This window comes from Sciurus vulgaris (genome assembly GCF_902686455.1).
Source record: "Sciurus vulgaris genome assembly, chromosome: 12".
NCBI classification, from domain to species: Eukaryota; Metazoa; Chordata; class Mammalia; order Rodentia; family Sciuridae; genus Sciurus; species Sciurus vulgaris.
Window position 1 is genome coordinate 82,057,464 of NC_136473.1, and position 21,433 is coordinate 82,078,896.

Genomic DNA, 21,433 nt, shown 5'->3' on the forward strand with positions numbered 1-21,433 from the left:
AGTCTTACATTTGGGGGGATTCCAAGTCTGAACTTGGAAGTTCTGGGGCCCCCCTCAGAACCTCGAGGGAGTGATTCCTCCCCCAGCTCCAGCTGGGAAATGGTGAAAAGCCCCCAGCCCCTGAGCTGGGAATTCCCAGCTGTGCTAAGCGCTGCCTTGGTGGACTCTCCCTGGAGGAAGTGAGTGACAGGTGCTTACATTTTAAATGTCTGCAGTTATTTAAAGAATTATAAGAGGAGCACCTACATACCAAGCACCCTTTAAGAACTAGGATATTGCAAATGCTTTTGAAGCCCTGTGTGTCCCTCCCCAGTCTCAAAGCCTGCCTGTCTACGAAGGTAAACGTGGGCCTCAATTTCATGTTTAGAGGAACTCTCCTGATCCATGGTTTTGCTTTCTGTGGTTCCAAAAATGTTAAATGGAAAATCCCAAAAATGGACAACTCATAAATTTAAAGTTGCTCATTCTTCTAAGTGGTGTGATGAAGTCTTGCACCATCAGGCCCTGGCCATGAACCATCCATCTGTCCAGCGCGTCTACTCTGTGCAAACCTCTTGCCAGTCGCTCACTCAGCCATCTCTGATCGGACCCATCATAGTGCTTGTATTCAATAGCCCTTGTTTGACTTAATAATGGCCCCAGGAGAGTAGTGATGCTGGTATTTTGATCATGGTATATTGTTATAATCATTCTGTTTTATTGTTAGTTGTTTTGTTTTTTGGTCCCAGGGATTGAATCCAGGGGCTTGTGCATGTTCTAAGCACTTGTCTCTACCATGGAGCTAAACCTCCAGTCCCTTTATTGTCAGTTCCTGTCGTTGATCTCTTTATTGTGGTTTATTTATAAATGAAAGTTTATCATAGGTGTATATATAGATGTGTGTGTATACACACACATACAGTGTACATAGGGTTTGGTTCTATCTGTGGTTTTAGGCATTCCCTGGGGGGCTTAGACTTGTCCTCTGAGGGTAAGGGGAGCTGCTGTATGGTTATCTGATTCTCTTTATAACATTTCTCTGTGTTCATGAATCCCTAATCAGCACATCACCTAAAATGCATGCATTTTACATTCCCCCCTTTAACAGTAAGGTTGCAAATTCATTCCTGTTGATAACTATGGTTCATTCATTTCACTGCCATGAAGTGATGAAACAACCTCATTTCCACATTCATTTTCTTGCTGATGGACATTTGGGTGGTTTCAGGTTTCTGCACTACCAGTGGTAGATACCACCTTGAAGATTCATGAGCCTTTCTTCTGATGGACGTGTCTGAAGTTTCTCTAACCACAATTGCAGTTGCTGGTGGACAAGAATGACGCGGTCACTCTTGCTAGGCTGTACCACTTATACCCCAGCTCTTATCCTGAGAGGTGCTGAGGCTCCACATCTGGTTTTGGCAGACCTGGGGGCCAATGGTCCTGGATTATTAGACCACCTGACCACAGCTGCTTCCTGACTCAGCCTCTCAATGTCACCCTTTGCAGAGACTTTCAGGCTATCTGGTTTTCCTGTTATCCCTCAATCAAGTTAGTGTAATTCTCCAGAACTTTATTGATCACCAACCATGCCTGGTATAGTGTTGAGGGAATACTGGGTGAATAAGACACTCTTTTCCTCTCAGCACACACATAAGAGGTTCAGGGAGCCTACATACATGTGGGTGCAGATACCCACCTCCCTGCCCCCAAGGAATCACTCCCTCCTCCTTCCTACTTGACATTTCCCCTTGAGTGCTACAGAAAACACAATGTAAAGCTGTCTCCTGAGCTCCCACATCAACTTCCAGTCCTCTATTGGACAGCTCCACCTGGTTCTCTTCGGAGACCTTAAATCCAAATGGGCAGAAGCCAGGGATGCTGCTGACCATCTTCCCATGTACCTCCCCACAGCAAAGAATCTTCAGACCAGATGTCAGTGATACTGAGGTTGAGAAACTCTTAGTGGTCTATGGTCTGCAGTCACCCTCCTCCCTGAGTCTTCTCCCCAAACCCTGACTCATCAGTGGCATTGGTATTCACCCAGTCCCTTGAACCAGGGAGGGAGTCACCAGTCATGGTCAGTGGACTCAGTCCTGAGGACTCAGTCTTTCAAAGTTCTTGCCAACATTTTCTCCCCTCTCCTCCTGGTTGCCCTTACTCAAGCCTCCTTCCTTTCTTTTGTGGGCTCTAAAAATACACCCTCAATTGTGTGTGAGTGTATGTCTTCACCACTAGACTGGGCGTGTCTTGAGATCAGGAGCTGAGTCCTCATTATCTGTCACTGAATGTCAAAGTCACTTGTTGGTTGTAGTGGATAGAATTATGTCCCTAAAAAGATGTGTTCAACCCATAACTCCTGCTACTTATGAATGTGACTTATTTGGAACTGAATATTTGCAGGAATAATCAAGTTAAAATGAGGTCAGACGGATTAGGGTTGGTCCTAATCTTATAAGAAGAAGGAAACTTGGACACAGATACAAAGACTCAGAGAGAAGGCCATGTGACAACGAAGGCGAGAACTGGAGTCATGCAGCTGCATACCGAGGAACTCCCAAGAACTGCCAGCAACCGCCAGAAGCCATTAAGAAGCAAAGGATTCTCCCCAGGGCTTTGGAGAGAGCATGGCTCTGCAAGCATGATGATCTCAGATGTCCAGGCTTTAGAAGTGTGAGAGAATAAATTTTTGTTGTTTAAAGCCACCACATTTGTGGTACTTTGTTACAGCAGCCCTTGGAAACTAATATACTGACCCTGCACAAAGTATTGGGTGTAGCACTTAAGAAGTGCCTGGTATATGCACAGTGCCTCTCTCAAGGAACTTTTTGGGCACTTACATGTGTTTAATTGCTTGTTGAGTTGTCTGCATACCAACCTTCCATGTTTTAGGTTTTTATATTCATAGACACAGTATTGAATTTTGGGCTTTTAGATACTGGACTGTACCCTAGCTTTGTTAAGTATCCCTGGCAGGGTCAGACTTCAAATGACTAGGATGCTTTTCTTCCTATATTGTAATGCCCTCACTGACCAAACATAGGGAGAATATTCACTATGTCTCCAGGGAGACAGAGGTTGCCTGGGATATTCCCAGCCTTGGGTCAGCATATCCAAGGACCTTGACTATTGCCAATTCCTCTTTCCTTGGAAAGAGCAAACAGCTCAGGGTCTGGTCTTGTTCTCTCTCAGAACTGTCTGTGGCCTTGTCAATCTTCACGCTGCTCACTCCAGTGTCACCGGCAGGGAACTCATTTGAGTCTCACAACCTGGAAGGAAGCAAAGCAAGGTATCATTATTCCCACTCCACAGAGAAGGAAGCTGAGTCAATCTGCTTTGGTTTGATAACTCATAAATGGCAGAATGAGAGCTCAAAGTCAAGACTCCAGGATCCCAGGCCAGAAGTCACTCCCTGGGCCTCTCTCACCTCCTATGCAAGAGGAGGAGGGGTGCTTTGGGAGGCACCTTACGCTGGTGCACGGGGTGCTCACCAGCTGGTTGCCCTTCACCATCTCAAGAATTGGAGGGCATGGTAGGGACCACCAGCCCTGGGTTAGTACTTCTGGTCTGAAGCAGGGCAGCAAGAGCCAGGAGACACCCCATCTTCTCCTTCAGTGCAAGGGCTGCACTACTTTCCTCTCAGAGCAGGATCTGCAGCAGCTACTACTGCTGACCCTGCACTTCTGATCCCTCAGGGAAGATGAGATTCCCCCACTGGGCACCTGACCCTCTCAGCACCTGAGGCAGGTTCCTGGATAGAAAGCACCTGGCATTGCACAGACCAGATGAACACCTGTACAGGGGGCCAGGTGGTGGCTGAGCAGCCTCAGGTTGCTTCAGAACTCTAGTCCGTTATCTGGGCTCCCTCTTTCCTTCTGAGGGAGCAAAGCCGAGCTTCCTGTCACACACCCTACCCCAGCAACCCACAGTTGGGTATCAGAGCCTAAGGATGGTCCTTTGCACATTTGGGTTTTCAGTGCTGTTTGTGGATTTGAGTCCAAGCGTCTCCCCTGGGAAGGGACCCTCTTCCTATGCTTGTGCTTTGAACGCAGCCAGAGGAAGCAAGAGCTAACCCGTCTGTCTCCGCCGGTTCGCTGGGGGCGGGCGGGGGCCGAGGCGTTGGGATTACCGTACCTGCACCAACTTTTTCTCTCGGCTTCCTGCCCTGGGTTTCTCCAGGCTAAGTCGATTTCCAGGCAGAGAGCTCAGCCTGACCCCGATCTTCGGATCCCCGCCCCTCCGCCCCTCCGCCCCACTCCCCGGTACTCGGGGCCGCAGCGACACTGCGAGAAGAGGCGGCCCAGCGCCAAGCTGGTCGGACTGGTTCTGAGCAGGAAGTCGCCCGCCCTGGCCCGGGGCAGCCGAGCAGCCCCGCGCTCGCCCGGGCGCCGTCGGTGAGCCCGCGGCCGGTCGGACAGTCCACCCTGCGCTCGCCCCGCGCTGCCAGAGCGGCCGGGCGGAGATCAATGCGGCTTTGTCTGGGACGCCCACACCCCAGAGGCCGCTCCCGGTCGGCAAATTGGAGCACGGCGGCGCGGGGCGCGAGCGCGGGTGAGATAAGCGGCCATGTGATCCTACCTGGGCGCGGGGGAGGGGCGTGCAGGTGAGACGCGGCGGCGGGCGCCCAGCACCCGGCACCCAGCACCCAGCACCCGGCACCACGCGCGCGGCGGCCGCGGGGCTCCAGCAGCATGTCTGTCAGCAGAAAGGACTGGTCCGCGCTGTCCAGGTGAGCGCCGATGCAGGCAGGAGGGGAGCCGGCCCATGCCGGGCGGTGGTCAGCCGCATACCTTACGATCGGATCTCCTGTCCCTGGTCATCGGTCTCCTCCTCGCCCTGGGATCCTGGCACTGAGGCGGGTTCTCGGTCTTGCAGCTCCTCGGGAAGGACAGAATTGGGGCCAAACTCCCGATCCTTCACTGACAGTGACATTCTTGCTCATCTCCGGCTTCCTGTTCTCCCCTCGCGGTTGAGGACCCCAAACGGAGTACTTGGTGAAGGTTGATCCCCAGCCTGGACAGCTCCAGGGTGTGACCTTTCCCACGGTGGGGTAAAAAGAACTTTTGGGGGAATTGGGAAGGTTTCAGCCTCCCTCACCGCTCCTGGCTCCCGTGGAGAGCTGTTGTGTCAGGCTCCTGCCTAGGGTCTCTCAGCCCCTCTTGGGAGAGGGAATAGGAGTGGCCCTACCGTTAGCGGAATGGGGAACAGACCACTCCCCTTCTCCATCAAGGGAGGCTCAAATTGTGAGTATGGCATTTTGGAGTGGCAGCTGGGCTGGGGACTTCAAGATGGTTGCTGACCCATCTTCATTTGAGATCTCATCTCATAAAGAGTGTGGGGATTGCGTATCTTATCTGGGCCTGGTGAACTTCCTGTCAGAGAGAGAGAGAGAGAGAAGCCTAGGAATGGCAGGTGTCCAGGAGGCAGCCCTCTCCTTGTGCTTAGTGATTCCTCTTGAAGCTGCCCTCCACCCCTCTCCAGAAGTGCTGAAATGAGCATCTTTATCTCCTCATCTTCACACTGGGTACCCTGTCTCCCAAAACACACACACTCACTCTTTGTCCTTAAGAAAACTGAGGCCTGTGCAGTAGCCCAACGCTGGAACCTTGCTTCTTTGATTTATTAGGCTTCAGCCAGGTAGAAATTGATCTCTTGGTTCCTCACAGGTGAGCCTTTAGATCTTCAGACCTATCATGAGGTTAGGGCCATCTCTGCAGGTGCAACCCAGCCCCCTCCAGCAGTTTGGGTATCACAGGCCTTGCTTATCAAGGCATCTTTCGGGCATTTTCCAGCACTTTAAGATCTCATTCTTCTTACCCTCCCTGAAGGGCCTCGGAGCTTTTCCAGGATTTCAGACTGAGCTTCTCCATAGTAGCTCATCCTCCTGGGCCAGAGGGAGGGGAGCAGGGAGCGCGTCCCCAGACTCTCAAGACCTCACACTGCTCTGAGCACAGTTGCCCAGTAACCCCAGTGCAGAGAAGCTTATGGGGTCTAAAGAAGGGAAAAGGTAAACCCCAAGAATGGAGGGGACCCAGTGCTCTGGAAAAGAAACCCAGGCTGCTGAAGAGGTTGACACACCCCAGGGAAGGTTTGCTGAGGGTGGGGCCGGGGTTCAAGGCCTTGGACTCTGCATGTGGGTCAGTGTGCATGGGGTTGATGTGGGAGTGTCTTCGCTTCTAGGTGTGGCATATCTGTACCTATGAATGTATGCTTAGAAGTGTGTGTGTGGCCATATGTGGGGGTGAGAATATTTACGGCCTATGTAGTGATGAGACATGTGTGGGCAGTAGGTTTTTGTATTACTGAGTTCAGAGTTTGCAAATTCAAGTACGCTCAGTTTCATTGAAAACCCGGTACTCTGTATTGGGTTAAAAATACACAGCAGACACTACTGAGGTGGGGTGTATGTGATCCTGTGTCTGAGAGCATGCCTGGTTATGTATAGGTGTGCGTGTATGTTTGTGGGGGCAGCTAGGGTATCAGAACTTTTAAAGTAGGAGCAAGGTCTGGTCTTAGCTTTTCTGCTCAGAGGGACATGGACTCGGTGGGCAGGGGTGGGCCAAGTTCCCATGGGATGTCAAGGCTAAGTGGCAGGAAAGTCCTGGCCTACCCTCCCTACCTGTCCCCAGCCCTCCCAGAGCCCTGTGGGTAGATACAGCTGCTGCCAGCATTCACCCTGATGAGGCACCTGGAACAGAGGATCGCTCTTGCTCTGCTCCTTGACTGAACAACAAGCCTCAGCGGGCCAGGAGGAAAGGGCTGTGAGTCACTGTCAACCAAGTCTCCCAGGCTAGGGAGGGTGTGGTGAGTGTGGTCCCAATAAGGACCCTCTGGTAGGGAGCTTAGGGCCAGCCTGCAGCCTGTCATGGGCAGTAAGTAGAAATTCAGGTGTTCCAACCTGGGATTGTGAGCTGACTGGCTAACTGCCCTGGTCAGCAGCCTTGTCCTTTCCTCCCTGGGCTGACCTGGTGACCAGTGGGGCTAGGCCAGGCCTGTCTGCAGGGGGTGAGGAGTGGATCTGGGAGTGCCTGGGACTAAGCAGTCACAGGTTAATCATTTCCCTGCTGGGGCCTTAAGCAGCCCTCCCACCTCCAAGTGCTTCCCAGAGTCCTCCTGGCACCTCTCCCTAGATCATCTGGGCCTGAAGGGACCTCAGACCACCCACAGTGACCCCTCAGTATATGGAAGGGGATCCTGAGGCCTGCCCACTCTGGGGTGAAGACTGGCCCACGGTCATGGCCAGGCCTGAGCTTTTCCTCCATTTTTCCTTTCCCCAACCCCTGCTTCTTGAGCCCCAGGGTTAACAAAATGCTTCTGGGGCAGCTTTCACATCCTCTTCCTACTTTAACCAGAGTAGCTGAGGCTTGATCTGCCGAAGAACAGGCTTCTACATATGATTCAATTTGGGAAAATAGGTTTTACTGCCAAACATGACATTTAACAAACACTTATATACTTGATGCAGAATAGATGGAATCAGACTTCAGGAAGAAACCCCTCCAGGAGAGTGCTCAAAGTGAGCTCCAGGGAGGAAGGACTTTAGAATTATGTGAGCGAGAACCCCCATCCCCAAAGGATAGAGTTGGTGGAGTCAGGGGTGGGGAAGGATTAGTGGCTCTCTGTGAGGCAAATAGAGGGGTGTGTGACCTCAAATGAAGGTTGGGAGGTGGAGGAAAGTTTTGTGAAGAGGGAGGGAGTAGTGGGCCAGGTGCCCAGGACTGTGGCGTAGCTGGTGAGAGTGCCTGGCATTCCCCTGCTGCTGGACTCTGCAGGTTCCACCCAGGGCCTGGTTCTGGGGCCCAAACCTCTGCCCTCTCAGGGTGCGCCCAGAACTCCAGCCTGTCCTGGGATGGAGAATCCCAACCTTCCAGGGCTCCCTTGCTCCTTCCCTTACTGTTCTGCTGTTGGTGGGCTGCAGAGACGGTCTCCCCCCACCCCCCACCTCCTGCTAGTCCTCTCAGGACATCCTTTTCTGGCAGTTGGTGTCATGGTAAAGGACATGAGGTTTTGGGAGGCTGACTTAGATTGGAGTCTTAGTTTCTTCTTTTCATTAGCTGCATTTTCTTCAGAAAGTTATTAACCCCTAAGCCTCTGTTTCCTCCTATGCAAAATGGGGTGACATCCCTTTACCTCACAGGGGTGGAAAGGTGTTTAAAGCATTTGTACATTTAAGTATTTGTGAAATACTTAGTACCTGGCATTTTGGGAAGCACTTGAGTGTTCATGTTATCACATCTTCCTTTATTCTTGTAGGTTAGTGATTTATTTTTTACTACATTCAGCAAGCAGGAAGCCCTGTTCTAGGCCCTCAACTCTACTATTTGGCTCTTAGCAGTTACAACTCCTGGAGACTGACCTTTGCCCTTTTTCCTTTCAATTTCTGTCCATTTCCTCATCTTTAGAGGCCAATAATCTTTGCTTATTGGTGATAACATTCCTCCCTCAGGGTGGGGTAGTGCTGAAGGGACTCTTATTTTGCCAGGTGTTGGGGTTGAAGGAAGCCCATGATTCCTGAGCAGCAGGGGTGGTGGCCATATCACTGTGGGTGAGTTGTGGGGTCTTGTTGTAAAACTTGGGAACACTCAAGGACACCTGGCCCCCATCCCCTATAGCCCAGGCCTGGACGGGACCGGGGAGTGAGTCACTTCTGAAGAGACCAGGCTCAGACTGATCACATACCATATAGGGCCCCGCTGAAGGATAAACAAATACGCTGCTTCCCTGAGGGCTGAGAACTGTGTGTGGGAACTGGGTTGCTCAGGACCAAGGAATCCCAGAGGCTCCAGCCCAGCCCTGCTGTGGGTGTGGTCAGGGGAGAGGAGCTTCTGACTTTGTGGGTCACTTTCCTCAGTTTGTGAATCCCTCTTTGGAGGGCAAGAGCTGTTCCCAAACTTGGAGGGCAGGGGTGTATCCACAGAAGGAGGGGTGGAGATGTGACCTCAGATGAAAGCCGGCAGAAGCCGACTCCTAAGAGAGTGAATGAAGGAACAATCTAGAAACACATAGAGCTCACAGGGCTCGTGTGAAGGCCCAGGGGAATCTTGTTTGAGACCTTCAATCAAGGCCACAGTCCTGAAGCTGATGTTTACACTTGTTCTTTCACACTTGTTGGCACTTGTTGGGTGCTCGTTTTCATACTGGAAACTTTGATTGGGGGGCCCCTCTGCGTGTGCGCTGAGGTGGAATAGAGGGGAAGCTGATGAGGGGGGCTCTGAGGTACTCCCCCAAAAGAGCTGCCTGTTGGCAGAATTGGGAGAACCAGAAGTTTCTCTTCCAAGGGAAGTTTCTCCTTTCCTGTGGGGTGATGTGCAGGTAGACATTCCCCCACTGCATGGAGAGATGGGCAGATTGCCTGTGAGGAGCTCAGGATTTCCTCTCCACCTTTGTGCTCTTCTGGATGGAGACAGAGGGTTGGAAATTCCTGTGGAGGACAGCAGTCCCGAAAACTGATGTTTACACTCGTTCTTTCCATTTTTTGGCACCTATTGGGTGCCTGTCACCATATTGGATACTCGAGTGTCTCCATGGCCCTCTGCTCTGCCTTCGCTTGCTGTCCAGCTTCCCTGTGGGCTGCTGTCTGGCCCTGGCTTGCCGTCATCCCCTGAACACCCCTCGGCTCACACTAGACTGTGTGAGTGCTGTGTCCCCTTTTTGGGACATTGCTGCTTTGAAGCCAGGTGTCTCAGAGAGGCTTCCACCTAAGTACCTTCTTTCCCATCACTTACCTCGTCCCATGTCCTCATGTCATTTTCTTCAGGGGCTTGTTTCCTTGTTCGCAATCTGCCTCGCCCTCCATGTGCTCTGTGAAGGGAGAGCCTGCTGGTCTCATTCCTTGCTGTAGCCCGCCCCCTGGAATCATGCCTGGGACGTGGGTGCTCAAAAAATATTTGTTTAGCAAATGTGGGCTCTATAAATGTGAGGCTGGACCTAGAAGAAAAGCAGAGCTGTTATGTGGTTCGTCCTTATCATTTTAGGAGTGAAAACTGAAGAAGAGAAAAGGGAGCCCTTGTCCAAGGGCAGGAGGGCTAGAAACCAGGCCCTGACCCTCCCTTGTAAAGACACCCGAGAATTCTCTTCTTCAGGAGGCCCAGAGGTGCATCTTAGATGCAATTCATATGAAATTTGTGGGTTCATGTGATTTTTGTCTTTTTCAGAAACCAGTCCCCTTGAGTCAAGGCTTGATTTCATGATGCTACACTCAGGGACAGAGTGGCCAGGACCACTAAAGAGATTTGAAAGTGGCACCTGAAAGCAGCAAGAGGAGGCTTTCTAGTCATTGCTGTAGCTCAGGGCAAGTTCCAGAACCTTCTGACTTGAGCCCCAAAGAGTGCTAGGGGTGTCATAGGAAAGCACCAGGGAATGCTCAGCCCATCTGACCTTTACAGCCCCTCATTCCACTATTCAAATCCTCTTGCATCTCTGAGGGAAACACAGCAACCTGTCCCGACAAACCCCATTCCTTTGAATTTCTCAGCATGCTTGGTGCCCCGCTTCTCCCTGGGTTGCCAGTTTTCCCACAGTCCATCACCCACTGAGATTCAGTGCAGATGCCATCCCTTCTGTGAGTCTTTTCTGATAATACTTATCTGTAGTCATCGCTCTCTTACTCTGCAGAACAATTTCTGTACTTTGGTTGGAAGAATTCTTGGTGGACATGCTTCTAGATCACTGGTTTGTAGGTTTCTCTAGGGTGAAGAAGCTGCCATGTTGTTCTGTGATCCCAACATGGTGCTGGCCCATCACAGTTGCTTAGCAAGTATTTATTTGCTCTTTGGTTGAATTAGAAGAACAGGTAGATGGAAATAGATGGACTGCAGGAGAGGTGGGTGGGTGGGTGAGTGGTAGGACCAGTGGAGAAGATGATGGAAATAGGTAGGGAAATCAGCAAGTTACAAGGTAGCTGGGTATTTGGATTGACAGGTGAATGAATGGATAGATATGTGAATGAAGAGTGACTGGATGGATAGTGGGGATGGCTGGCTGCTTGGGAGAGTGCCTATTTTGTCCCATGGGTGACAGGTGACATGGTGCAGGAACTGCATTAGGGTGTATAAGGTCCCCTTGCTTTTCCAGGCAAAGGAAAGTTCTAAAAGATGGGAGAGGTTAAAAGTACTCCTGGGAAATAAAGGCATATTAGAGTCTTTTCCAGGTATAACTTGTCTAATGTGTGAGTCTGTCCCTGACCCTTATCACTAAAGGCTAGGATTTTACTGAGAATTGGATAACTCTGAGGAGGTTCCCCTGTGATTGTTCATTAAGGGATATTATCTAAGAATTCCAGGACTGAAAAGAGAATGGAACTTGTCAAGTTCATTTGCTTTCTTTGGGCAGAACTATACTCACCTTTCCACATTCCTAGTCACCCCAGAGGGAGGCCCCACATTTCCACCCTGTAGTCCTGAGAAAATTTCAACACAGTGGTTCTCATTTGGGGTGATTATGACCCCCAAGGGTTATTTGGTAATATTGGTAATACCAATATTAATATTTTTCAATGTTGGGAAACTTGGTTGTCAAAACTGGGAAATATTGCTACTGCTAAACATCCTATAATCCAGGAGCCAAGCACAGTGATACATGCCTATAATTTCAGCTACTTGGAAAACCGAGGCAGGAGGATTGCAAATTTGAGGCTGATTTAGCAAATCTAGCAGTCTTGCTGTGTTACCCATTTTGGCCTGGAACTCTTAGGCTCACGTGATCCTCCTGCCTCAGCCTCCCAAGTACTTGAGACTTTAAGCATGTGCCACCATGCCTGGCCACACAAATCTTACTAAGTGATTTTACATTATGTCATTCATCCTGGGTCTCTGAAGAAGTACAGCATGGCTCTGTTCAGACCGTCCATATTGCCCGTGCTCCATGGCTGCTTGTAGGCCTAGAGGGTGTTTTCTCTTCTCTTAGTCCATGGGAGTCTGGATTGGGAATGGTGCTAGGGTGTCCCAGAGCTGTGCTGACCCTCACCTCCTTCCCCCAGCCTGGCCAGGCAACGGACTCTGGAGGACGAAGAAGAGCAGGAGCGTGAACGCAGGCGCCGGCATCGCAACCTGAGTTCTACCACAGACGATGAGTCTCCTAGACTCACCCAGAACGGAGACCGTCAGGCCACTGAGAGGTACCAGGGTGGGGGCTAGGCATCATTTCCTCATTCTAGGTGTCAGGGATGGACTTGGCCGGCCCAGACATATTCCATGCAATGTGTTTGGTCTGCCACAGGCTCGAGACCCAGGGAATGAGGCTGAAGGGTGAGAAGACAAATGTCAAGTTCCTTACCCTCCTCAGACCCCTCCCTTGTTCTGCCAGTTCCATCTTCACCAGAGCAACTATTGCTGCTGTTTGTTGAGACCACCTCCTGGCCCATACCTGGCTGGACATTTTATGGACATTGCTCATTGAATCCTCACACTATCCCTGAGAGACAGGGATTATTAACCAGTTTTACAGGGAGAAACTGGTGGAAGGGCATTTAGGTGATGTGCTGAGATTATATACCTCAAGAGTGGCACAGCCGGAATTTCCATCCAGATTTGTCAAGTCCCGTGGCTCAACTCTGTCCATTAAACAGGCTGCCTCCCTCTAGCCTTGATCCTTCCCAAGTTAGTTCGGAGGGGAGGAACATGCGGGAAAGGAAGACAAGGGCCCAGGACTTACTGAATGTCACCAGGACTGTGTTCTCATGGAATGAGGCTCATTGTACCTCCTGACAAGCTTAGTTTGCAGATTTGAAAACTGAGATTTGAGAGGCAGACAGTGCGTTAACTTGCTTGAAATTAATGGAGAGCAGGGTGGTGGAAGGAAAAGAATCTCCTTTAGCTGGAAACTAAATGCTGTAGGTTTGGGGCAATCTTCTCATATTGCTCTTGTTCCTTTGCCCCCAAGAGGAGGGAGCTGGGCTATGTGCCCTGGGCTAAGTCAAACCTGTGACTGCCACCTAATCCCAGCTGCACCCGTATGATTGACAGGAGTAGGTGAGGGTGACTCAGAAGCCTTGAGTTCTAATCCCAGCTCTCTCCAGTTAGCTGTGTGACCTTTGAACAGTCCTGAATACCTCTGACCTTGATCTAAGCTCTGGGGGTCAGGGACCCCATTTATCCTGTTGACCTCCCACGCCCCAGCACAGCCTGGCACACATAAAGCTGTAGCACAATCAGTGTTTATTGATTGTCTCACTTCTGATGTCCTCTGAATCTATCTCCCACCCTGTCTCCATCTTCTTCTGGCTCTGGCTCAGGCTACCCAGCGTAGAGGAAGCAGAGGTACCTAAGCTACCACTCCCAGCCTCCAAAGATGAAGATGAGGACATCCAAAGCATCCTCAGGACTCGGCAGGAGCGGAGGCAGAGGCGGCAGGCAGTGGAGGCTGCACAGACCCCCATCCAGGAGCGGATAGAGGCTGAGGAGGGAAGAGATGGTCTGGGCCTGGGGCAGGCCGTAAAGCAGCCCCTAGTGCCCAAGAAGGAACCAGAACCCCCACCCCGCAGGAGACTGAGCCGGGAGCAGCGAGGACCCTGGGCCCGGGAGGAGGAACCAGGAGCAGGGAAGAAGGGGCTTCCAGAGGAGACTTCAGTCTCTGAGAAATCTCCTGTGTCAGAGAAGACAGCAGTGCCTGGCAAGGAAACCTGCACCTCCGAGAAGGGACCAGCCCCAGAGAAAACATCTCCATTTGAGAAGACAGCAGTGCTGAGGAAGCGAGGCAGCTCAGGGAGGAAGCCTGTTCCAGAAAACACAGGTGTCTCAGACAAGTCCCCGGCCCCTGAGAAAACATCTGTGTCTGAGAAAACAACAGCATCAGAGAAAAGATCCATCTTGGAGAAAACGTCGATTCTAGAAAAAGCAAGTGTCTCTGAGAAGATGCCCGAGAGGAGATTGGTGTCTGAGAAAGCATCCATCTTTGAAAAGTCACCGGTCTCAGAGACGAAGCCGGCCCCAAGGAAGGCAACAGCCTCAGAGCCACCCCAGGCCTCTGGGGAAAGCCAGGCCAACACGAAGGAGCAAAGAGGAAGAGCCCTCCCGGGCAAGAACCCACCTTCCCCACCAGACCCTCCGACAGTGGCTTCTCGTCTTAAGCCCATCACACTCCAGGTTGGCAGTTCTCCCTGTCTCCTCCCACCCACTGCCTCCTGGACTGGCCTCCCTGCCAGTCTTACCAGTGGCCTCTGGCTCCCTTGCTGCTTCCTCTCCTCCCACCTTCAGGCTGGGTCTCCCTGCTGCTCCTAGCCACTGAAAGGGACACCAGCCATGTGGCAGGGAGCAACTGGGACCCTACCGCATCTTACTCCAGGACCCCAGAAGGTTCTTAGGAAATCAAGCTCTCTCAAAGCTCTGCTGGGGGGCCCGACTGTCTCCAGGGTAGGCAGGAGAATAAGGCGCAGGACTGTCTCACTCTCCCCCTTTCTCCCGCAGCTCCTGGAATGAGCCAGGTGCATGGGGTCACCATGGCAGCTTGGGTTTAGGGGCTACTTAGCCTGGGTAGGGCCCTAGACCTCTACCAAGGATGGTGAATTCTCCACCTTTTGTGTGACTCTGTGCTCCACCCAGGTGAAAATCCCCAGCAAGGAGGAAGAAGCAGACACATCCTCACCCACCCAGATCACCTACAGCAGCTCCCTTAAACGCTCCAGCCCCAGGACCATCTCCTTTCGGGTGAGAGCCCAGGACACTCTTGTCTCTAATCATCTGGAGGGCAAGCCGAGGAAACTACCCATCACAGTAAAGGAGCCTTAGGTTAGACAGCATGAAGGCACACTGGATAGAGAGGGGCTTTGGATTCTCATGGCTGGCCAAAAACACAAACCAGGACCTGTTAAATAAAGGAAAAAGGTTACTGACTGGTGTGCATAAGCATAAGTAGCCCCACCTAGTGGGGAAGGCCGGGGCTGCAGGAAGATGGCGTATGCCAGGACCAGGCAGGGCTGCCAGCCCCACACCTGCCTCCATCAAGTCTGGTCCCCACCCAAGAGGGAGGGCAGGGCAGAAGCAGCAGGGTCCCCGCAGTGCTCGCTCTAATCAGCTCCCACCCCAACAGTACAAATCATGTGGAGAGGGAAGTCTCATTTGGTTGGGTCCCAGTATTTATTCTTAGTCTTGTGTTCACTGGGTCATCCACTCCTTCACTGTTGACTGTGCTTTGGGCCCTAATGCGTTCCAGGCCTGGAGAGGAGGCTGAAGGCCTGAGGTTGATCGGTGCACACAGGTTCTTGGTCAGTGGGGCAGCAGATAGGAAGACAGGTGGTGACAGGTTCCTGAGCAGGGCTGGAGGAGGCAGGAATGACTTCAGGCCCAGGCTATTGGGTGGAGGAAGGTGCTTCCCAGATAGGAAGAGGGTCTCCGATGAAGGCGTGGGCGCCTGCTTCTTTGGTGGTAGGCGGGTCTGGGGAGAAGGAAGTGTCCTGAGAGCTGGACTCTGCCTCGAGAGGGCCGCTGACCTCTCTGGGACTCATACTTACCGCCACCTCTTCTCGTTTCAGATGAGCCCTAGGAAAGACAACTCGGAAACAGCCTTAACCCGCAGGTGGGAGGCCTGGAGGCTCTAGCTGTCTTCTGCCTGGTCACATAGTTCCCGAGCACCTGCCCTCCTGTGCCAGGCGGTGCAAGGGGAAGTGCAGATCTTGCCCGAGCTCTGGATCTGCCAGAGGGATGGATTAACAGGAGGGACTGAGGCCATGAGACATGGAGAGCTGCTTTGGGGAGGGACTCTGAAGGGGAGGAGGCTTGCGTCTCAGGGCTTGGAGTGGGAAGAGGAGAAGGGCTTCCCAGAAGGGAGACTAAAGAACAGTGCAAGGAAGGGGAAGCCTCTACGGGGGCAGGCCTGGGACTCTGCATGTTCAGTAAGTACCTCCCTGCTCTGTATGTCCAGATAGTAGTCCAAGGACTGTATGTTGAAAAAGATCTGAAATTGAATCTGAAAAGCAGTTCTGCCTGTGCTGGGAATTTGATCCACTCTGTTGTATTCTTCTGCCCTCTAATCTTCCTGAGGTGGCCTCTGCTGGACCAGGCCAGGCTGGGGGTGGGGCTGGAGGAGGAGGAGAACAAAGAAGATACAGTGGCCATCCCAGTGGCTTGGAGGCTGAGGCAGGAGGATCATGAGTTCAAAGCCAGCCTCAGAAAAAATGAGGCCTTAAGCAACTCAGCAAGATCCTGTCTCTAAATAAAAGATAAGAAAAAGGGTTGGGGATGTGACTCAGTGGTTGAGCACCCCTGGGTTTAATCCCTGGCACCAAAAACACAAAAAAAACCCAGCAGCTGCCCTGGAGCAACTTGCATAAGACCATTAAACACAGAGTCACCCAAGAGAGGAAGTGTGGGATAGGAATGTGTAACGGGCTCAGCGCTTGGTGGCTGCTGCAATTACTCGGCCCGTGGAGCTAGCAAGGTGCCACAGAGCCGTGGACATTCAGTATGGGACTTGAACTAGCAGGAGATTCCCAGATGGAAAAGTGGAGGTGTGGCATTTTGGGTTGAGGGGACAGCACGTGATTAGGCACCGTGTATGAAGCCCAGGAGCTAACTAGCTGGCACCTAGGTGTGTGGCAGGGAGGGGAGAAGGGCTGGCACAGAGAGGAGAGGTAGGGACAGATCACTTCGAGTGCTGTGCCAGGGAGTTTGGTCCTTGTCCTGTGGCCCCAGAGGGTAGAGCTGAGAGGAACAAAGTCTCTTTGAGGTAGTAGCAATGTGGTGGCAGCGAAAGGCCAGCTTCAGGAAGTGACGATGGTAGAAGCGACAGTTTGCAGGAGGAGAAGGAAAGGGGGAGGAGTGAAGATGCTTCTGTCCTTGGGATGTCCCACTGGACAGGGTCTTTTTCAAGAGGTGAGGAAAATCCCCGGAATCGGAAGTCTTCACCTTGACCAAGTCATCGTAGTTTACTCTGCGGTGGGGGTTGCTGTTCTCTTTGCCAAAATGGCAGGATGTGAGGGGGGCCAGGACTGGTGTCTCATCTGGCTTGTCTGATCCTGTCTTCACATCCTGCAGTGCCAGCGTGAGGCTGACCACCAGCTCGGTCAAGCTAGGAGAGAAGCTGGAGCGATACCACACAGCCATTCAGGTGGGCGGGGCTCTTCCGCAGGGGCAGGGGTCCCTGCCCAGTGTGGTCCCGCACCTCACAGGCACAGCTCAGTGGCTTGTCTCTGTTTCCAGAGATCAGAATCGGTCAGGTCTCAAGGTTCCTCCCGCACTGAGTTCTTTGTGGCTCCTGTGGGTGTGGCCAGCAAGCGCCACCTCTTTGAGAAGGAACTGGCTGGCCAGAGTCGCGCAGAACCAACCTCCAGCCGGAAGGTGAGGGGTGAAGCCCTGTTGGGGAGTCTCTGGGCTTATGAGCCCTGAGGTCTCCAAAGCGCAAACCTGGGCCTTGGCAGTGCCAGAAAACTATTTTCTTATGTCAATGTTGGAAGAAACTTGACCTACCATTGATGTCCCCAAGCCAAATCACCTCAGCTGGGTACATGGCTCCCTACAGCGGGTATTGTCCCCAGTACACATGGTAAGCACAGGTGGGTGTGGGAGTGACAGAGAATCCTGTTCTCATTCCAGGGCCTCTGAAAACGCCCTGCAGTTGCCAATGATCCAAAGTCCTAAGCTAGAGCCTCTCTTTTTAGGACAACTTGAGACTGTCAGGGGTTGTGACATCCAGGCTCAACCTGTGGATCAGTAAGACTCAGGAGTCTGGAGATCAAGAGCCCCAGGTATCCTGTCCCTACTTGATGCCTCATGGTAGAGTGACATGGGTCAGAGGAGGGACAGCCTGACAGCAATGGGTAGTTTCAGGAGTGGAGATTTGGGGGAGGTGTGCAGGCAATGAATGGGCCTGTGGGTTCAGCAGGCAACAGAGACAGGAGGTGGCCTGGGGTCCTTTTCCCTTCCGGGAGGGGGGGCACCCTAAGCAAGGGTGTGGGCTTTGGGGACCCCAAGCCCCTCCCTAAGCCTTATGCCCCCAATCAGGAAGTACGGAGGGAGTTGGCGGCTACCAAGAGGACTCAGTGGAGAAAGAAATCCGATGCCTCCCTGGATGTTGAGGTGAACAGAGGGGCTGGCTGTGGGCACATGGTGGGGGACCCCACTTACTCACTTATGTGCATGTGCTAACTGACCTGCAGTCGCAAGGTCCAGGTGTCTGGAAAGGTCCCTGGCCCTGCTTGCTTGGACTGGTGTGACCCACTACCCGCATGCTAGTAGAGCCCTCCTGCGGCCTTGCTGAAGTGGCTCTGCAGAGCCACACCTTCTTCAACAGGCCAACTTCAGGGCTCTGATTGGGCGTGGGTGTGGGGCTATGGCCAAGGGATACCTTTCTGTCCAGAGGTCCCTTCCCTTGTTCTGATTGACCTTTGCCTTCAGGTGTGACGAGCCCCGCCAAGACAGACCTGCAAGTCTGCGTCTCAGGGGCCCTTCCTCGCAGCGAGCCCACCTCTGCAGCAGTGTCTCTCACTGCCTCCACTCCCTTCCTGCCTCTGGACCTGTCTGGCCAGGGCCCCTGGGGGCCGGAAATATCAGCAGCACTCAGCTAGCTCCTTCCCATCCCAGCCTCCGGGATCAGCTGTGCCATGGCACCTTCTTGTCCTGCTGTGGGTACAGCAGATCCTGGGACCCAGCTGCAGCCCAGGACACAGCACTGTGCATGTGGACACTGTGGAGCCTCACCGTTCTACCCAGAGAGAGATATCCTCTCCCTGCTGCTCACTTCCAGGGGCAGGACAGGGCTGTCTCTCAAGATTTCCAGGGTCACCTGCCTCATGTGCTCCCATTGAGTGCCTCCATGTGCCTATGATGTCTCCCACGCTGAGGCCTAGACCTCCCAGCCTGCTGAGAGCAGGCCAGACTGTGAAGGAGAAGCATATACCGTCCATGTACCCCACCTGCCTGCCCTTTCTCCCTTCCCTTCCCTGGCCTGCTGCCTGGCCAGGAGCTCGGTGGCTTTTTGTGCAACTGCTTGTCTTACCCTCTCTCAGGAAAAAAAAAAAAAAAAAAAAAAATCTGTTCTCAGGAAAGATTTGATAAACTCATTCGCTCTCAGGTGTAAATGACGACTGATACCTTAAAAATGGATTCCTTCCTGGAGGCTTTGCTTTCTAGTAAGAGACATCTGCAAGGTGTAAGGAAGGAGATTTTGGCTGGGGTGGGAGCGAGGATTGTTCTCCTCATCTCTCCTTTTCTCCCAGTAAGGTGGTAGGCTTATCGCTCTGTGGTCTGAGCTTGGTGACTTGGGAGTCTGGAACTGCCAAGACTGTATCCCAACCTCCTGAAATCCATTCCTCTATTTCCCAATGCCATGGCCCATGTGGGCTTGGAGAATGCCACTGGAGAACTGGGACAAACCAAACCAAGCAAGTTGGTCCCGTGTCCTACAAACCCTTTAAGGCTTTAGTGTAAAAAAAAATCGTTTTTATTCATTAGAACTCTTACTCCCAATTGACTGCTCTGGTTTTACCCAGAACCAGCTGAAGGTGAGAATAGTACAAACACCTGCCCACCCCGCTTTGCACGCCTGGGGTAACCCCTGGGTTTCTCAGAACATGGCTTCTAAGGACAGCACCAGGCCCTCCGAGCCCGTTGTGTGCTGGCTTCCCTGTGTTCCCAGATTGTTCCTCCTCCACTAGAGAGGTGAGTCTCCTGTAGCTAGCCCTCCATGTGCACTGAACTGGGGTAGCAGACCCTGGAGACCTGCACCGAGCATCCCACACCCTACCACGGCTACAGCTGCAGCAGGTGCACCAGCTGCATGGTCCAGGGTCAGCTGAAGCGGGCAGAGTAGGGCACGGGAGCGGGCTGAGGGCTACTCAGAGGCTGAGGAGACCCCAACTGGTCCAGCCATGTGGGGAATTTTGGGTATGACCTTAGATGTTCCCTTCTCTGAGCCATGGGGTTTGAGCAGGTGACCTCAAAGGACTTTCCCATTTTCAAGTTCTTTCAGGAAGTTCCCCCAGCAGGTGAACTTTTCTCACCAACGAAACTCACCACAGACTTTTCTTAGGAGAGGCTTCTGGGCAGTGGGAAGGACTATTCTGGAACCTGTGGCCTGAGGGGGGTGGTGCCCTTTGTGTCTGACACCTCCCTGGATGCCCAGTGAGGCAGGCTTCCGGAGAGAATTTGGGAGCAAGACTCCAAGACTCCTTTGCATTCACGTGCCCTCATTTCTGTCGGGGAGGCAGCTGATAACCAAGGAGACAAACGGTCACAGAGATGACTTCAGCTGGTGATAACGTGCAGGCTGCAGTGACTGGGTGGCCGGTGGGTATAGAGGTCCCTTGGAGGAGGTGGTGCTGGAGCGCCCTCTGGAGACAGAATAGTTCCCCCACCCACTCGCCACCCCTTGGCCCGCTTTCCTGCTCTGCATCTGCTTCTCCCCCTGCCATTCTGGTTCTGTTTTCTCTTCCCATCTACTATTAGCACTGGGAGGTGACTTGTCTGTTTTCAAGGACGGGGGCATCTGAATCGGGTCAGGAGCCACCCTGCTATATCAAGGTGTGACTTCTGGATGGTGACTTGCTTTTCCTGTTGGCTAAGTGTCAATCTCTCGACTGGATGAAACCCTGCCTTAGAACCTTAGTAGAAGGTTTATGCCAATGGTCTGTGGACACTAAGAATCTGTGGGGTTTCCCTGGAGCTCTGTGGGGATCTGGATGCCCACACCCCTCTTTCTGGCATCTGTGCAAACAGGGTATGGCATGTTTGAATGGCTATTGGGCTTACAAGGAATAGTGACACTGAAAGTAGCTCCCTGTAAAGTAAGTTTAAGAAAAGCAACTTCTAAGTTCCAAGAGATTCCAGGCTGGGACATGAGGCAAGCTGGGTCCTGGTGGACTAGAATGACAGATGGAGATCAGGAGGCTGTGCTGCTGTTTGGGCAGCCTGGCTCTTTCCCCCTGCTGCTCTGTGACCCTGCTCCTTTCACCTGCCTCTCTCTGCCCAGTCGCTGTGTCCCTCTGGCCTCCCTCTTCCCCAAGATGCCGGCTGCCAGGCCGAGGCTTTAGTTTGCCCTACTGCTGATCTGCTGGCGGTGTGGAGGCCCATGTGACCTGGTATAAGCCTGGAGCAGGGGGATCAAGGCCACTGGGCTCAGAGGCTATTAGGGACCATGGAGAGGACTGTGTCAGCTGAGTGATAGAGTCTGCTAGCCGTGAGGGTGTGAAGCAAATGGAAGTTCCATAGGCAGAGGATGCAGTATTGTCACTCTCAGGACCCAGGAGCATGAGCCCTGGGGAGGCTCGACACATGGCCAGGCGAGGGGTGGAGGGAGCAGAAAAGGGTGAGGCTGGATTTCTTTTTCCATGGAAAACCAAGAGCTGGGAGCACTAATTAGCATGATCTGGAAGTGCCAGGGGCTCAGTGTTCGGGGGCACATGGGGAGAGGTGGGCCTGGTCCAAAGCAGGACCCTTCCTTCTTCAAAGTCAGGTGGACTGCAGGCCATGGAGATTCAGAGATACTGAGGTGGAGATAAGCTCAGCTGTCCCTGGACTGGGTCCCC

General features: G+C 52.6%; 1 protein-coding gene across 2 annotated transcripts; it reads left to right on the forward strand.

Annotated features, from left to right (window-relative positions):
* The first annotated feature begins 4,304 nt into the window (after positions 1–4,304).
* LAD1 (ladinin 1) lies at positions 4,305–18,764 on the forward strand. Of its 2 annotated transcripts, none has more exons than XM_079106026.1 (10): positions 4,305–4,708; positions 11,957–12,094; positions 13,211–14,060; positions 14,517–14,621; positions 15,446–15,489; positions 16,947–17,019; positions 17,112–17,249; positions 17,570–17,656; positions 17,883–17,987; positions 18,306–18,764. In XM_079106026.1, exons 1-10 carry the CDS (start codon positions 4,671–4,673, stop codon positions 18,309–18,311), a joined length of 1,584 nt encoding a protein of 527 aa, XP_078962152.1. In that variant the 5' UTR covers positions 4,305–4,670; the 3' UTR covers positions 18,312–18,764. The 2 variants fall into 2 exon arrangements, with proteins under 2 accessions (XP_078962152.1, XP_078962153.1); XM_079106027.1 differs by having other exon boundaries at positions 4,309–4,708; positions 17,913–17,987.
* Positions 18,765–21,433: the final 2,669 nt, after the last annotated feature.

Excerpts from the sequence above, each read along its gene's own strand:
- LAD1 (XM_079106026.1), top strand. The coding sequence starts at position 4,671 with ATGTCTGTCAGCAGAAAGGACTGGTCCGCGCTGTCCAG. Across the intron at positions 4,709-11,956 it reads GACTGGTCCGCGCTGTCCAG|CCTGGCCAGGCAACGGACTC; the intron begins GTGAGCGCCGAT and ends TCCTTCCCCCAG. Across the intron at positions 14,061-14,516 it reads TTAAGCCCATCACACTCCAG|GTGAAAATCCCCAGCAAGGA; the intron begins GTTGGCAGTTCT and ends TGCTCCACCCAG.